Source organism: Archocentrus centrarchus, unplaced genomic scaffold, assembly GCF_007364275.1.
Source record: "Archocentrus centrarchus isolate MPI-CPG fArcCen1 unplaced genomic scaffold, fArcCen1 scaffold_30_ctg1, whole genome shotgun sequence".
Classification (NCBI taxonomy): Eukaryota; Metazoa; Chordata; class Actinopteri; order Cichliformes; family Cichlidae; genus Archocentrus; species Archocentrus centrarchus.
The window spans coordinates 292082-310278 of NW_022060259.1; the positions used below are offsets into that span (position 1 = coordinate 292082).

Below are 18197 nucleotides of genomic sequence, written 5' to 3' on the forward strand. Positions count from 1 at the left end.
GCAAACAGAAACATGATCCAAATGCATTATTGTATCAAAACATATTTGCTTTTACAGTTTTCACTAGGTCTACACGTGCTATCCACAGAGGATAGACAATGAGCATCACTGTACGCCTTAAGTTAGTGAAAGAACACTTTGACAAAATTTTTGGGGACTGATTAAACTACAGATGAGTAATAAGGGAAGAGCACTCTTACTAGACTTAGTGAAAAAGGCTACCAAGTACAACACTATTTAAAAAGAAAAATTGCATTGTTATTTTGAGCAACTTTGCTGTCTTTGGTTCAAGATTGACATCTTCAAGGCAGAAACTAAATTGCAAAGTTTGTTGCAGGATCTTGCCAGACAATGTGAGGGTGCTATCAAGTGAAGCTTGATAATTTTTTATATATATATATTGATGATAACAGACCTAAAGTGAATGTAAGAACTTTGAAATTAAAATTAAACGGATTTTGTGGAATTGTGTCAGTACAAATCATCAAAATGTATAAATGGGTTGCCTTTCACTGCAATTCTACTCAGTTGAGGACTCAAAGCACTTTGTTCTGCAAATTTCATTCACCCAGTCTCACACACATTCATATAGCACTGTTTATCCTAATCTCTAACATGCCTAACATGTTCTCCATTAATGGTATCAAATGTATATTATGAAGTCTTTTTGATATATTAATCAATATAAACTTTTGTTTGCAGAACATTGGTTTTTTTTGGCCATTTTAGCCCCATACTAAAGGTAAACAAAATGTCATAGAGCTGTACTTTAACACACACTCTTTATCACAAGCTAACATTGGAACTGTGTACCTGTTATTTGCATTAGATTAGTAGGACAAAAAGAGTGGCAAATCTGATAGTTTCTCCCTTCGTTTTTGAAAGATATCAATAAGGTACCATGTGTCTGCATAGGTTCTCAGTAATCCAGGTCATAGTAGTGTCTGGAGCTTGAAAAAAAAAAAAAAAAAAAAGCAAATGGATGTCTTCTTGAAGACGTTGCACCGCTCATCCAAAAGGCTTCTTCAGTTCTTCAGTTGGATGAGAAGTGCAACATCTTGAAGAAACTTCAAGAAGTCCAGTCACTATTTATTTTCAAGCTCCACTAAGGTACCCTGTGTTCTTTTGAAAGTATATTTGTTTCCACCGTGGGTACAAAGGTTGTTTGAACATTGCACACAGTAACAGATTGAACTACTGTCTCCAGCCTGTTTTCATCTGAACATTTGAGCGCAACACAGTGGATGCTTCTGATAATTGACTAACTGAAAGTGTCACATTTATCCAGCGATGAAATCTGCAACTCAGCTGGGCAGGGTAGTCTTTGATCTGTTCTGCAGCTATGGTGAGCTTGTCACTTGCTGCAGTCAAAGACAAAGGAGTTGGAGTCCATTTGGATGGGAGTTTCCTATGTACTTTTTATCTGACACCTACAAACTCACTCCAGTGGATGCATCAGTGGCGACTTGGGGCCAACATTTCATATGTGGGCTGTGGCTCAGGCTTAAACAGCTTTTCTAACTTTACAAAATAAAATATATAGACAATAAATGCATCCAAGAATATGAAATTACTGAGCTGTTGGTATTTATTAGTGAAAGAATAGGTGACAGCAGGCCTAAGACCTATGAAAAAACTGCCATTCAGCTGCTGCATTCTGCTGTCATTTAGTTATGCCACGTTCTTCATTTATACACACATTGCATGTGGAGCTGGCAACTGACAGCTGAAGTGAAATAATATTTAATTGAATTATTACAACATGCTTATGTATGTATAAGTACAAAAAAAGTTTCCACACATGAGTTAAACTGAACTAATATTATTCTAGCTTCTTCCTTCTACCTTCCAGTTAATAATATAGCAAAAAGCAAAACTGTCTAATGTGGATACAGAAAAACTTGTTCACATTTATTTTCAGCAGGTTAGACTACTGTAACAATGTGTTTATGGATCTAAAAAAAATAGACAGCTGCAGCTCAATTGAAGTTAAAAAAGAAATGATGGAATCCATTTATAAATCAAAATATATTTTAAACTTTTGACTCGAAGCATCCAACTTTGGTAGATATAACAGCTGAACACACTTGTGGCATTCTTTCTACAATGGAAACCAAATATTCTTCAGAAAGTTCTTCCCAACTCTGTTGTAGAAGTTCCCATAAATGTGTGGCACCTCCTCCTGTTCTTTGTTGGGTTCTACCTCATGTTGTATGGATTTCTGGCAGAGAGCTTCTTTTGTTACTTCTGGCTGATGCCCTTCCAAGCCATGTTTGTGTTTATACTTTGTTTCGGCATTCTCCAGTAATAAAAAGCTGTTTTGAGTCACACACTGTTTATCGAGTCCTGCATCAGGGTCCTATTTCTGCCTGCCATACAGCAGTATCCTGACACACTCTGTTCATCCCAGTATGGAGACTGTGCAAGCAACTCCATGTTTTTTCCAGTAACAGTTTGCGGTGAAGTGATGCAGGAGAATGTTCTGTTTTGCTGGTGCTGGACCTTACTTCTGCTTTTGATACTTTTTTTTTTTTTTCATTTTTGGCCACAGCGGCTTTTCTCGGCAGTGGAGAGAGACAGGAAATGGGGGGAAAAGATACAGGGGAAGACATGCAGGCAAATGGGTGACGGGCCGGGACTCGAATCCATGCTGCCCGCACCGCAACATATGTATGGGGTCGCCGGCTTCACCACTAAGCCACCCAGGTGCCCCTGCTTTTGATACTGTTGACCATCAAATTTTGCTTGATAGGCCAAGACAGTGCATGGGTGTATCTGGGTCTGCTTTAGAGTGGTTCACTTCATATCTATCGAAACAGTGCCTTTCTGTTATTGTTATTGTTATTGTTGTTATTCATGCATTTATATCATCACATTTGAATCATTGTAACCCATTGTTTACTTGTCTCAGCAAAAACTCCTGGAGCATATCCAGGTTGTTCAGAATGCCGCTGCGAGCCTTCTGACAAAGTCTTCCAAGTACTCTCAGGTCACGCTGTTGCTGATCCAGCTGCACTGGCTCCCTATTAATTCAGAGTCCAGTTTAAGATTCTGGCTCTGACTTTTAGAGCTCTTCATGGACAAGCACCAGTTTACATCATTGAACTCTTACATTCATACACCGCTATGAGGTCTCTGAGGTCATGTGATCAGGGCCTACTGGTTTTACATCACACAATACTGAAAACTAAAGAAGACAGAGCTTTTGCAACAGTGGCTCCCCAACAGCTAAAAATGCACCTTTTTAGACTTGTTTGGCTAGTTGTTTTTTTCCCTTGTTTTGCTCTGTTGTTATGTTGTGGATCACTTTGTGATATTGTCTTGAGAGGTGCTATATAAATAAAATTTTACTTACTTATTCCATGTTTTTAATCTACCATCTTGTTCTTTTTCCTAAGTTAGTCCTGGCATTGCTGGGAACCCGGTTTTGGGTTATTATTTTGCTGTATGGATGAAACCCTCACAACTAGGCACAAGCCAGCAGGTACTGCATGGCACTGCAGAATGCTGCGGTAGCTTTTTTGGTTCGGGGTAACTCTCACTCAAAGAATGGAGAGGTTTGTTATTTTATCATAGGTACACTTCAACTGTGAGAGACAGAATCTAAAAAAAAAATCCAGAAAATCAAATTGTGTGATTAATAAATAATTAATTTGCATTTTATTGCATAAAATAAGTATTTGATCACCTTTCCAACCGCAAGAATTCTGGCTCTCACAGATCTATTAGTTTTTCTTTAAGAAGCCCTCCTATTCTGCATTAATTACCTGTATTAATTGCACTTGTTCAAACATGTTACCTGTATAAAAAGACCACCTGTCCACACACTCAATCAATCACACTCCAACAAAGAACTGTCTAAGGACTCCAGGGACAAAATTGTAGACCTGCACAAGGCTGGGATGGGCTCCAGGACAATAGGCAAGCAGCTTGGTGAGAAGACAACTGTTGGCACAATTATGGAAGAACCACAAGATGACTGTCAATCTTCTCAGTCTGGGGCTCCATGCAAGATCTCACCTCGTGGGGTAAAGATGATTCTGAGAAGGTCAGGAATCAGCCCAAAACTACACGGGGGGGATCTGTCAATGACCTGAAGAGAGCTGGGACCGCAGTCTCAAAGATCACCATTAGTAACACATGGATTAAAATCCTGCTCAGGCCAGCAAATGTCCAGGCCCATTTGAAGTTCACCAGTGACCATCTGGATGATCCAGAGGAGGCATGGAAGAAGGTCATGTGGTCAGATGAGACCAATATAAAACTTTTTGGTATCAATTCCACTCGCTGTGTTTGGACGAAGAAGAAGGATGAGTACAACCCCAAGAACACCGTCCCAACTGTGAAGCATGGGGGTGGAAATATCATACTTTGGGGTGTTTTTCTGCAAAGGGACAGGATGACTGCACTGTATTGAAGGGAGGATGGATGGGGTCACATATCGTGATATTTTGGCCAACAACCTCCTTCCCTCAGTAAAAGCATTGAATATGGGTCGTGGCTGGGTCTTCCAGCATGTCAGTGACCTGAACGCACAGCCAGTGCAACTAAGGAGTGGCTCAGTAAGAAGCATTTCAGTGTCCTGGAGGGGTCCAGCCAGTCTCCAGACCTGAACCCAATAAAAAAATCTTTGGAGGGAGCTGAAACCCAATGTTTCCCAGTGACAGCCCTGAAACCTAAAAGACCTGGAGAAGATCTGTATGAGGAGTGGGCCAAAGCCCTGCTGCAGTGTGTGCAAACTTGGTCAAGAACTACAGGAAACGTCCTGACCTCTGTATCTGCAAACAAAGGTTTCTGTGCCAAACATTGAGTTCTGTTTTCTATTGTATCAAATGCTTATTTCATGCAATAAAATGCAAATTGATTATGTAATAATCATACATTGTGATTTTTAATTTTTTTTTTCTAGATTCTGGCTCTCACAGTTGAAGTGTACCTACAATAAAAATTATAGACCTCTCCATTTTTTTTTTGAGTATCAAATACTTATTTTCCCTACTGTACACTGCTGAAAATAAATAAATAAAAGGAACCCTTTGAAAATACCTCAGATCTCAATGGTAAAAAAAAATTTTTGATTAAATATCTATAATGATACAGACAGGGTAATTCAATTCAATTTTATTTATATAGCGCCAAATCACAACAACTGTTGTCTCAAGGTCCTCAGATTTTTGATGAAAATGAAAATCATTAACCTACAGAGGAGTGACTTCAAACACACCCAAAAATCAAAGTGAAAAAAGGTGAGGCACACTAGTCCGCTTAGAGGCAGTAAGCTGAGGCTTAAGCAATTGTATTATTATTAATAATAATATTACTGTTATTATTATATCTGGCAGATGCCTCTATGCCACACAGATATACTGTTTTATAGAAGGAAGCTACATTAAAAAGTACCTCAGAGTACAAAAGTTTCTATGCAAAAAACATATTTTTAAAGTTAAAGCCTATCAGAAGAAAAACAGTTTGAAAACGAGCTGAAAACCTTCAGTGTCAAACTATAGTGCCAGACCCTAATCGCAAAGGGATTATATTATTATTTGCATACCTACCTAGCTCTATGGTTCACCTATACCGATCAGGGATGCTGCACTGTGATAGAGTGGCAGGTGTGACATAAATTACATCATCTTCAGTTGCCCCAAATGCCCAGAAACCTGCAAGCTGCCTTCAAGCTCTGGAGGTGAGTGATCACTGCAGCCTTAGGAAGACCTGTTTGGGTTTGGGGGGGTGGGGGGGAGAAACTGCATTACATTACACTGCATGGTTGAATTAACATTTGGGATACTAGATTTACAAAATGGCAAAATGTTTTGTTTTGTTATTGTTTCTTTATTTTTAGCCTACTTCAGGATTTGGCTTGATAAAGCCAAGGTTCTGTTGTTCAAAAACCTAGTAGAAACTTATTCCACCAGTGTGATTCCAGAAATTGCATGTTGATATAAAATACTACATTAATGAAAAACAATCCTCCCCAAAAATTAGAGATTAAATTTATTTAAAAGGGAAAAAAATAAATAAATCATAAGAAAAGGAAACCTAAATGTTGTTGCTGTCTGTAGAATCTTCAAGATCTTGAAAAGGTGCATTTAGGAATTAGTGGTCATCTGAGGAACAATTAAGCCCAAATTCTGCATAAATGAATTGAAGACTTTTTAGGGATATGTGGACACCTGGGCCAGTAATGAAAGAGGAGGATATACTGTGGATGTAGTCATGCCAGTCACCAACCGTTCAGTGACTAAACAATCAGATCTGGTTTTCCCCCACTCCTTGATGCTTGTTTTAAAAGCCCTCACTCTCTTTTAAAGCCATTGTTCACATGATATGGATGTGCATGTGATGGAGATGATGGAAACAGTAGATTAGCTGGAGTACCTACTGTTTTGACTGTCTGTTGACATCCACTGAATATATAAGCTTTTTGTGCCTTTCTGCAAAGCCCTGATCTTACAGTTGACCCAGCACGATTAAAAAAAAAAATTATAAAAAAATCTAGTCCCCAATGTATGTATGAAACATACCGTGTTGAGCAAATTTCTGTGTTAAATCGATTATCAGTCTGACCAACCTGACCACAGTTTTTAAACCCATTTACCCTAAAAGATGGAACTAAAATTAACTTATCCATTTAGTAGTTTAGTAAGGGAGGGATACTTGCATTACCAAATTTATTGAAATAGGACCACATCAAGTTTTCAGCAGCATAAATGAGTGTTCTACAGAACACTGAGAAAAGGCAAAATACATTTATTCTTGATGTGTTGGAGTTTTGCTTGTTCGCACAAACTATAGTTTGCTCTCCATCTCTATCTTAATTCTAACAAAGAAATTATTTTCTCAGAAATGTTTTATTCTTAAAATCTGCAAATTACAGAGAATGTTCCTAATACTCTGTCATGATAGAGCTGTGTTTTGCTAGAAAACTTGTGAATTCTTTGGAATTAACATTTGTTCATTGGTTCCTCATGAATGTAGTCTCATCTTCTAATACAGTTGTAAACAAACACAATATGACTAGACTACACTGTACTTTTCACGTCTTTATTGAGCAGACTGAGTAACTGCTGAGTAAAATGCTGGGAAAAGTAAATGAATTCTTGAATTTAGTAACTGGTAGAACACACCGTAGTGGCAACAACACCTTCTGATGTTTCCAGCAATGAGGAGAGAACTAAGATCATTTGTCCTTCAAGTAGCATGTTTCAAACACAAACAGCTATTCATTCTTCAGCATCTCAGTTGTGTTAAGATCAGGACTCTGACTCAGCCATTCCAAAACCTGAATTTTCTCAATATTTTGTTGTTGATTTATTGGTGTAAATCTTTCAGTAATTGTCTTCATAAGCCAATCTAAATGTCAATACATGGATGTCCCAGAATTGTTATGTTCCCTCCACCATGCCTCACAGATGGGATGAGACTGTGAGTGGTGTGTGGTACTTTTTTCACTCCAAACATTTCAGTGGATTCACTAACTTGTTTTGCAACTTAAGACTATGCAAATCGCAAATCACAAATACACTTTTCACTTTTAGGCCACCCCCACTGTATAAACTGCTTGCATAGCTATATAACAAGAGTACTGTGGCTATCTGGAAGAGTAGCATTACATATTATAGACATGTAATGCATAATATTCATATCATCCACTATTCAAGGGGAGCTTTATTAAAAAAAATGTACTATTGGTACAATTGTTCTAACATAAACATAAGCACCAAAATATGTCTGTAAAATCACAGACTCACCGGTTGTTCCTGAGGTAAAGATGTAGAGTGTAGGTGTTTTGAGCGATGTGGTAGCACGCAGTGCTGCTGGTACAGGCTGGTCAGACGCTGCGTCGACCTTGTCCAGCAGTGAGTACACCTCCCTGTGCTCGCTCTTGCTCTTCATGGCCCACACCTGGATGTTGTCCTCAAGCAAACTAGTTAGGATGCCATCTAGACATTCCACTAAGTCTAGGAGATATAGACACTTAGGTCATGAAAAGGATGCTTTGATTTTTTTTTTTATTGTACTTACCTCATTCATACAATTTTTTTCTAAAGCTTATCACAGTAAAGTTTAATTGTACATGTGGAAACAAATGTGTTTTCTCAGTGACATGTAAAAACATCTCTGCATCTCTGAAAACAGAAATTTTAATTGTGGATGGAACTGAAGGCACTGTGTGCAAATATCTTGCTCCATGACTGAAATATAAACATCCAGCCGGTTTTTGGCAGGGACCTGAACTGTAAAGACTTAAGCCACTCACGCAATGATTTCTTCACAATGAGGCAGTCTATGTATCAAACATTGACATTATTCAATAGGGACATAGAGAGTTCTTAATAGGCGCAAAACAGCAGTATATCTTATAATTGCAAACTTAATGCTTAGTAGTAAGCACTGTTCTGCAATCTGCTCTTATGACTGCTGTTCCAGCTTTTTTTATGAATCCTTCTCCTGTTGCACTGGGGTTGCAGTGAGGACAGTGTCCCTGACAACATCATCCTTGTCTGGCTGAGCAATCTGTCACCCTATCACATGGCTGCAACATGATGAATCCAATTAAATGTACAAACAGCATTCTTCCATTAGATGAAACACAAGTTGAATATAGGTCAACAAAAATGTGATACTGTATTAAACATATGCTTGCTCCCTTTTTGGAAATGGACAAACTTGGAAGTTTGTAGAGTTAATGCCAACTTTGACCATTTGAGCAACTACTGAGATTTCTCAATAGACACAATTCACAAAGGTCATTTTGACATTCACTTCAATCCGTTATTACAAAGCCATGGAATGTTAGTGTAAAAAACCTAGCACAAAATGTAAGGAAATTTGTGTTTGGTCAATCTGTCATTTCTGTGTTGTAACAATGTTTCTTGGCAATAAATCTTATACTGTTGGAACACCTGCTTATTTCTCCTTAAATGGTGCCACATTTGTACCACCTCCTCATGCTGGCCACACACTACTGTGGGATGGCATCCCATTCTTCAACCTGCATTTGTCGCAAGTCATCCAATGTGGTTATGTTGGTTACTCTGGCACAAACAGTACACCCAGGCCAATCTCACAAGTGGCAGGCCATTCCATTATCCTCTTCACTCCCAAATTCTGGAGGTAGTCTCTGATGGTTAGGGGGGGGGGGGGGTTGTCATCTTGAAGGTTAGAGTTCGGTCACAGACTGTGAAGATGTTGGATTGCCATTGGCTGCAGAATCTCATCTCAATATCTCTGCACTGAGATTGCCTCCAATGATGACACGCCTGATAGATCAAACAAGAGTGAATAGCAGAATAAGCTGCTTGGCATTGGCAAAGAACATTTGTCAGGTTTTTCATAGGTGTAATCCACATACTCAACTCTGGTGCTCCAGCCACAAATGCATTTTCCTTACAAATGTGGCACCATTTAAGGGCAAATAAGCAGTATCCAACAGTATCAGACTTATTGCCAAGAAACATTGTTACAACACAGAAATATTTGACCAAACACAAATTTACTTACTTTAGTTTAGAGTGTTCCTTCCAAATTGTCACTGTAGGTGAAATGTACATCTTTAAACTCTATAATGATTTGGACCATTTCACAAAGTCTAACATCTTGTACATAAATTTTAAGCCTTGTCATTAGTATGAAATAATCACTTAATTAGATGATCAACTAAATCAACAGTTTTGACAGTATATTCACAATTTTAGTTGTTTCAAGGGAAAATGCCAAACCCTTGTTGGTTCTTTAGTTTTACTTTTCATTCACCAGCCTTTGGGGGAATGGGGGAAACCGAATTTCCAAGATTCGAGTCCCCCTTGTCTATTTTTTCCATCCATCCGGCCATCCATCCATCCATCCATCCATCCATCCATCTTCTTCCAATTATGCAATTCAGGGTTGCGGGGGTGGACAGGTTGTCTTATTTATTTATTTATTGCAATAATAATACAGCTCATGTCAGTTTCTGGGAAGTTTTCCATATTTTCTGACAACTGATTGGATAAATAACTACCAATCTTAACAATTACCAACAGAGTAATCAATAATGGTGTAGATGGTTGCTGACACACTACTGACTGCTCCTGTCAACAAACTGTATTTCACTAAATAGCATTTTGCACTGAGTAGACACAAAGCAGCATTACAGTCCTGATTGCATCCAAGGAGGAATTTAAAACACCAAAACAGTACTTATGAATCCTGGGAAGTAACTAAGTACACTGACATTGAGTCAAGCCATATGCATAAGTACAATTAAGATTATTTTCACTTAAGGCTACAATCAGCGCCGGCTCGAGGCATAGGCAACATATGCGGCTGCATAGGGCCCCCTGACAACCAGGGGTCCCTGAGCTCACCTAAATTCATTAAGAAACTTTTTTTTTTAACATGCCAATGTACTAAAAGAAAGAAGAAAACTATTGCAACGCTCTAGAATTATACAATTGTAACAATATTATTTTAATGAGTACTACTTTCTGAGTAGTTTGGGCAGGCATGCACATTGGCAGTGCTCCAGGTGACTTGATGGTCTGTCAGTTATGGTCTTTTGTGGAGAGGCTACAAAACAGAAATGTCACAGAAAAGGACCTATCCCTCTGGGGCAGAGAAGAGGGAGAGAAGAGGATTAGAGGAAGAAAAAAGGCAGGAAGACAAAGACATGATTCCATGAGTAATTACATTTTGTTTTAACCAACTCCAAACAGTTATGTAGTTAGCCATCGCTAGCTGGGTAGGGCTCATTTCAATGCAGACTGAGACTTGTGTCTCTATCATGATCTGTGTCACCAACCTCAATGGTGAAGTGTTTCTAGTTAATATACATTTTGCGTGGATCTTATTGTCATGTTCCTGTTTGAGTCCTAGTTTATTGTGTTTTTTAGTGATGTGTCACTAGCAAAAGAGCTGGCTCTAAGAGCCGATGCTTGTTAGTGAATCAGAAGAGCCGTTGAATGAGAGCCGACTCACCAATTTTTCATTAGCTCTGCTCACAAACCTGAGGGCAGAGCTAAAGCAAAGGGGGAGATAATTGCTTCACCATGTGTGGTCATAGTCCAGGTACAAACAGCAGTGCAAAAACATGTGAATATGAGTGATACACGTAAAAGAAGCAGCATTTGGCTGCAATTTAAGGAAACTGGAAATAGCAGAGCAGAGTGCCGTCATTGCAAATTGAAAATTACACTGAGAGCACGTTCCACCACAAACCTGCACAGACATATAAGAACTTTCCATCACTTGGTGCAGTTGGACCCTGGTGAGTCTGATCCCGAACAAACTGTTGTGGCATACCCTGACCTCCCCAAAACTGCAACTATAAACTTCCTACAAAGCAAAATAAGTCAGTGTGTTTGTTTGTCCTGTGTTCCATTAAAAGTTTATTTAAAATGTTAAACAAAAGTTCTGTTCTTGGCTGTTGTTTACTTTGTAAACTTTAATCCTTTGTCAGTGTTCCTTCCTCTTGTTTTTAGTTACCTATGTTACGCTCTTGTCCCTCTAGTGTAGGCGTTGTAGTCCCTAAGTATGCCTGCTTCCCTGTGTTGTGTCAAGTTGGCGTTTCTTTTTCCATGTCTACTCCCTGTTTTAGTTTGGTAGTCCTTTCTATTGTCTGCTTTGTATTCAGTTTTGCTTCCCTTGTCTTATTCAGCTGTGCTCCCTGGTGTAGCTCCCTGATTACCTTGTGTGTGTGTGTGTATATTTTTTGTGTTCCCCTCCTGTTCTTTGTCACATTGTCTCACTTAGGTAGCGTGGTTCCTGGTTCCAAGTTTCTCTGTATATTCCTAGTTGTTGAATTATTAGCTCCAGTTGAGCTTTCCTAGTTTCCTTGCACCTGATATGCAACCAGGAATAAAGCTGTGTATTTCTGAGTTCATGGTTTGCCTCCTGAGCCCTGTGTTTGGGTCATTTTCCTGCCTACCACACTGCAGAATAGTGGCACTTATATGTCAGGGCTGTTGAATATTACAAGGTTCAGTGGACAGGACATGCTAACTGGGAATATATTGTCTTTACTCATGCATGCATATTCAAGACAGCGGTGCATTTGTAAGCAGTGGTGCTTTAATCTGATTGGTTTATTCACTGTTCATGTGGTGACCGCGTTTTGTTGTTTTCACACTGTGGTCAGGTCGCACAGCTAGACTACTTGAACTTGCTTTTACACCTCATCATTTGTGATCTTGGGGTGCCAACACGCCATTTTGTGGTATAACAGCGTTATAACATGTTTTAAGAACTTCTTGTAACACTGGGCCCAAATGCTGACCACTTGTATTAGATATTATTCCTCTTGTGCTCAGCAATTCTGTATGCTGCATAATTATTATTTACATACTACAAATGGCCCACAGTCCAAAGACATGTAGTTAGTGGGGTTAGTTTAATTGGTGATTCTAAATTGCACATAGGTGTGAATGTGAATGGTTTTCTGTCTCTCTGTGTTAGCCCTGCATCAGGCTAGCTACCTGTACAGGGTGTACCCTGCCTCATGCCCAGTGACAGCTCGGATAGGCTCCAGCCCCCCTGCGACCCTGAAAAGGATAAGCCAAAGACAATGGATGGATGGATGGATGGATGGATGGATATTACAAATGGCTTATTTACTACTCTGCAACTAGGTGTATTTGCATAGTTATGCAAAAATATACATCTTTTGGATCAAAACAGCATGACCATCATGTCCAAAAGCAAGTCAGACACCCTAAATCAGATTTTTCCTGAAAAGCTTGTGCATATTTTGCTTAGGGCCCATCAAGGCTTGGGCCGGCCCTGGCTACAATATACTTGGTCCACAGTATATTTCAAAGGGAAATGCATTCATATGACAGCTGTAATTACTTTTCATACTATTTTTCTAATGAATAAATAGGCTTCATTGTACAAACAAAAAATTCTGCACATGGTTCAGTAACAATAAGCCAACATGTCTAATCTGGTCCAAAAGGGGCCATTCTGCAAATTCGGTATATTTTTGTTTTGATAATTACACCTGTGGAATGATTATACTTATACTGCAGCTATAGGGAATTGACAAGTTACAAGACCTTAATGCAGAGAGCTATTGAGTTGTAAAAATGCTAAACAAATTATAATTGAATGCCCACTAATCAAGTCAACAGTTGCTTTTGAATTAATATGTCATTACTGAGAAATATTGACTGATAAAAATCAGTCATGACACCCATAAGTGAAAGCGAGCTAGGGTTGATACCTTCTGCTCATTGCATGAAAGCTGTCAAAGATGTGCTTGAGGATCAGAAGTGGAAAAGGTTATAAACATACTAAAACTGCTAAATGATTTATGTCATCAATTAATCTGCACTTTAATGTTGGGGCGCATTAACGGTTTCATTATTTGGCCAATAAGATGATGATGAAACCTATTATGAAACATTAGCAGGACTCCAGAGTCCAAGGTTACAACCTTACATGGTTTGCAGTGGTTAACAAATTTATTATACCACCTGTCATAAAATAAATAAATAAAAAACAAGAATACAGAAATATTTTAGAAATCTGCCAAAAACCTGCTTAAAACTAAAATGACTGAGCACACTGAACTGAATTCACATTTTTATACCCAAATGGCTTAACATTAAAGAAACGTAAGAAAAAATGACAATACTGTTAATTTAGGGCAGCTGTGGCATAAACCTTACACTGAGTTTTAGCCTAATAACATTGTTAAGCACTGTATTTAACAAGAAAACATAAATAAATAAGCGGCCCAAAGCATCAACGAAATGGGCACTGATATAGCGATTGCTCATTACCTGATTTACCTTCTCTTGATCCGGTACATAGGTATGACTAAGCAGGTTTCTTAGTTTCATAATTTAAACGTTTCCCTGAAGCATCAGGGAAAATCCGCTTGTAAAGCTTACAGAAGGAGCCACAGCGCTACAGCGCAAGTGGCATTCAGTAAGGATAAATTTAAGACAAAAAAAAGATACTACATGATATACAAAGAGAGTGATCAACACACAGTTACTATAAATATCAAAATACGATATTGATTGCTTTAAAACAAGTTTAAAAAATGTTTCTAAAGCCATTGTGGAGTATAAAAGACAGGGAACAAATGAAATGACACTTTTACCTGAACCAACTATTAGAGCTTTAGCTCCACAGCAGTTAAAGCAGTGCAACAGAGACTTCGATTTGATGTTCGTGTTGAGGAAAGCAACCGAGCAGCCAGCCTTCGCCAACCCGAACCAAACGCAAAGAAAGTCGGGCTCGTTGTTCATGAGCAAGGCAACGCAGTCTCCTTTCCTCAAGTTGACTTTCTCGAGGAAAACATTGGCCAGTCTGTTGCTGCGCTTATCAATGTCCAGGTACGTGTGGACGTTTCCGTCGTAGATGACAAACGGTTTGTCGGGGATACGCTGCGCATGCTGGAGGAACCTGTCCAGGACCGTGTGCACGCTGGACGTCAGCTTGAAGAGCTCCAGCTTCACGCCGTACCTCATCACCTTCAGCAAGAAGAAGAGGTCCCTCCAGAAGTATGGAAAGCAAAGCTTCTGCAAAACAATAGCTGAAAAAACACCAGCTACCAGAGCCGAGAGCCATCCCAGAGACAGAGTCATGCTTAAAAGGCCACGAGAGGGCACGAATGACAGACTGAAAGGAGGAACATTCCCTACAGTGCTGCATATCCCAGCTGATATAAACACGGACTGGTTAAGTGATGTAAGAGGGATCGTCCAGAAATGTCAATTTGAACATCACAAGTGAAGAACATGACAAATGCTGGCTTCAAAGTAAAAGGGGATAAATTGGCCTGGGATTAAGTGGCAAAACATCGTCTGTGCCGAGTTGTTTAAGTGTTTTTCATATGCTGCCTTAGAGCTTTATAAAGAGCTAGACTGAAATCAATAAGAGGCATGGACGGATTATGAGGCAAGCCCCGGAATACGCGTGTAAGACCAGCAGATACTAAAGCGCCTTGAGGCGACTGTTGTGATTTGGCTGTATAAATAAAATTGAATTCAATAGATATTTTGTATCAAGGCTCTCTGGTTACAAGCAACACCCCCATCTTTAACCAGGCTTCGTGAATGTCCACCTAAATCACAGAATAGGCACAATCAAGGATACCTCCGATCACCGGGGTACATGAGCCAGTTAATCTTACCATGGTTTATGCATCATTGTAATGATTTATAAGACAAGACTCATTTAAAAATGCCACAAGAAGGGGAAAAACTGTTATTTAAATGACCCTTAAATGTAGGGTGCAGTTCAAAAGGAAAAGATCATCAAGTCAAATTTGCTTATGTAGCCTACCTGTCTAGGTATGTGCCGTACAATCACATTTTATTTTGAAGGGCAGACTCAAATATTTCCTGTTTTACTGCTTTCTTAAAGCAACATGACTGCGTGTTTGTGGAAGTGAAATCATGTGACAGTTGTTGTGGAGATGAGTGAGTTTGTGTGTGTGAGTGTGTGGTGGGGGGACGCTAAGCCCCCACCCTCTATTTAAAAAGTCAGATAACAGTGACTGTATTCTGTGGGAAAAGGGCGGTACCCTCCCACTGTAGAACATGCTGCTGTTCTCAGAGATAAACAACAGCTGAAAGTAGTAGTGAAGTAATAAAATCCCAGTTCAAACTCCCAAATATTGAGTGAGAGATGTTATTTTGAATGTAAAACCACTTTTTAAACGTCATTAGAATGAACTACTGTGACCTTCTCCATGAAGTAGAAAGCTATATTAAGACCCTCTTTTGTTCACTACTGCACAGCTCTGCAGTGTAGTGAGTAGAAAGCTACATTAATGGCCAGATAACTGCAAACTGTACATTGCTGGAAGTGAAGATAAGTTAACTGGTTCATGCGAAGTGTAACATTCATCAAAAGCCTTTAACTTATGTAGGTCTTATGAGTATTACATGCAAGCTTGGAAAAAACTTTGTATTATCAAAAATTTGAATGAAGTACACATTATTCTTGCAAGGACAGGGTAGTCTGTAAATAAACTCTGAAGAAACTTAATTTAGAAAAGTAATTTAGAAAGTAATTTAGTCTTAGTCTTGCAAACCAAAAAAAATCTAAATTCACAAGAGATCAATTTAATTTAAAAAAGCTCTCATAAATGTAAAATTGCCAGAAATAATGGATCCTACACACCATTGTTTTCATCTCTAGTCTCCAAGCCTAAGTTGAAATTGTTCCCAGCCACATGATAGCAATTACTTCTGCCTTTTACAATTTTAGGGTGGAAAAAGGAAAAGCATGCCTTGCAAAAAGCCATTTAAGCTTCACTTGTCTTAACAATCTGCAGCCATGAGCACGTCTGATGTTATCCACTCTGAAAGTGAAAAAAAAAAAAAGCTGTGAGGAAAAAAGCAATGTATTTTCTGATATCCTTTTCCCAGGTTTGTAAAATAGTGTCTATATTATCTATAATATGTCCTCCGCGGATGCGTAAGCAGCTATTGCAAAGACCTAAAACCTTAGACGGTACGGCCCTTCCTAACCTTAGACACTACTATTAAAATATGACAGTTTTGGCGTCGCCCAAATTTAGGTGCTTCTATTCTAGTTTGGTTATCAATGGAGGCCATTATTTGCTGACTTGTATCTCTGTCAGCCATGGTTCACTCCCCTATTAAATCTGCGCTCCAGTCGCAGGCCCCAATAACATCAAACCACATCTTTTCCACATCTCTGGTACGTGGCGCTTTCACAGTTTGGTCCAATTTAAGCATCAGATCGTTTAAGGATTTATATATGAATAATGTCCTCACTTTTTTTGAGCAATCATCCAAAAACTTCTCTCTCCCAAAGCAACTTTTTTTTTAGGATATTTGCAGATTTGTATCTTTGTCAGCAACAGATATCCTCACTTTCCTGCCGAACCCCTGTATCTTCTGTAGACTCTTTTAGACCAGTCCCATCTCTGATCTCATACATTTATACTCAGATTTATTCTTTAGGTCTGAATCCTGTGACTTCTCTCAGGAGGCTGTGGGAGGAAGACCTAGATGAGCAGATTACTGATGATGTGTGGAGTAAAGCGCTTAGGAAAGTGCATGAATCTCCTATTTGTGCTAAGTACGCATTCCTTCAGTGTAAAATAGTAAACTGTGCACACCTAACAAAAGCTAGGCTTTCAAAAATGTTTCCAGATGTGGACTCTGCCTGTGACCGTTGTGGTCTGACTCCCGCAACTTATGCTCACATGTTGTGGTTTTGCCCTAACTTGAGCTCTTACTGGGGAGGGATTTTTGACTCGTTATCCAAGACTGCTGGAAAACATATTATAACCGCTGCTAGTATCGCATTATTTGGGGCACCCCCTTCTTAGGGGGTACACATGTCTTCTCAGGAGGAATCTTTCGCAGCCTTTGTCTGTTTATTGGCCTGATTCTAGCAAAATGGAAATCTTCATCACCACCATCACATACTCACTGGGACAGATAAGTTCTTTATTTTGCTAAATTGGAGAAAATAATATTTATGCTAATGGACAGTGTAGGACTGCGTCTATGATTATATAGGGAAACTGGTTTTCCTGATGTTCCAGATTGATGCATCTCACACTGTAAAGTTGAAACAATGACAGGCAACCTGGAAAAGTATTATTCATGTATTTCATTTTATTTGTTTGTTTTTGTTTTCTTGGGGGTATTCACTTTTGTTTTGTCTGTTTTTTTCTTTTTTCTTATACTAGGTCTGAAGTATTATGATATTTCTTTTGTTTTGTTTACATGTTATTTCCTTGCATAAAATAATAAAAGAAGAAGTGTGAAGAAAAGAAGTGTCTGCAATATGTAATATAATTAATAAATGGCTGTTACCCCACCAGCAGCAGCTGCCCATCCTGTCAGCCAACTGCAAAAGATTCAACAGATTTGGAAATGGTGTGCTGTTCTGTTGCAGCCACTCATAGATATCTAGAACCTGCATGGAGTCATCACCACAGTCATCTTCACCACAAAATTCAGCATCAAATAACCATGATGCTTTTTTGTATCTTGTGGTTTTTCTCTTTTTGTGTGTGTGTTGTCCCTTCTTTACGATTAAGTCATCCTTGTTAGGTTCACCTCTATCTTATTAACTGGTTGGATCCATGTGTCTTTCCAGTTAATTTGCATCTTTCCATCTAGTCCCTGTCTACAGAAGTGTTCTAGGATTCTTTTCTTTTTTTCTTTCTGGAATTTATAACTTTTTGGATTCAACCTGTATTATTTGGACTCTCC

General features: G+C 38.9%; 1 protein-coding gene across 1 annotated transcript in view; it reads right to left on the bottom strand.

The window, feature by feature from the left end:
* slc27a6 (solute carrier family 27 member 6) overlaps positions 1–14675 on the bottom strand; it is a 41418-nt gene extending 26743 nt beyond the window's left edge. The window contains 6 exon segments of the mRNA XM_030723945.1: positions 5556–5570; positions 5573–5612; positions 5614–5664; positions 5666–5715; positions 7755–7964; positions 14093–14675. Coding sequence (XP_030579805.1) covers positions 5556–5570; positions 5573–5612; positions 5614–5664; positions 5666–5715; positions 7755–7964; positions 14093–14579 — 853 coding nt within the window. The 5' untranslated portion in view covers positions 14580–14675.
* Positions 14676–18197: the final 3522 nt, after the last annotated feature.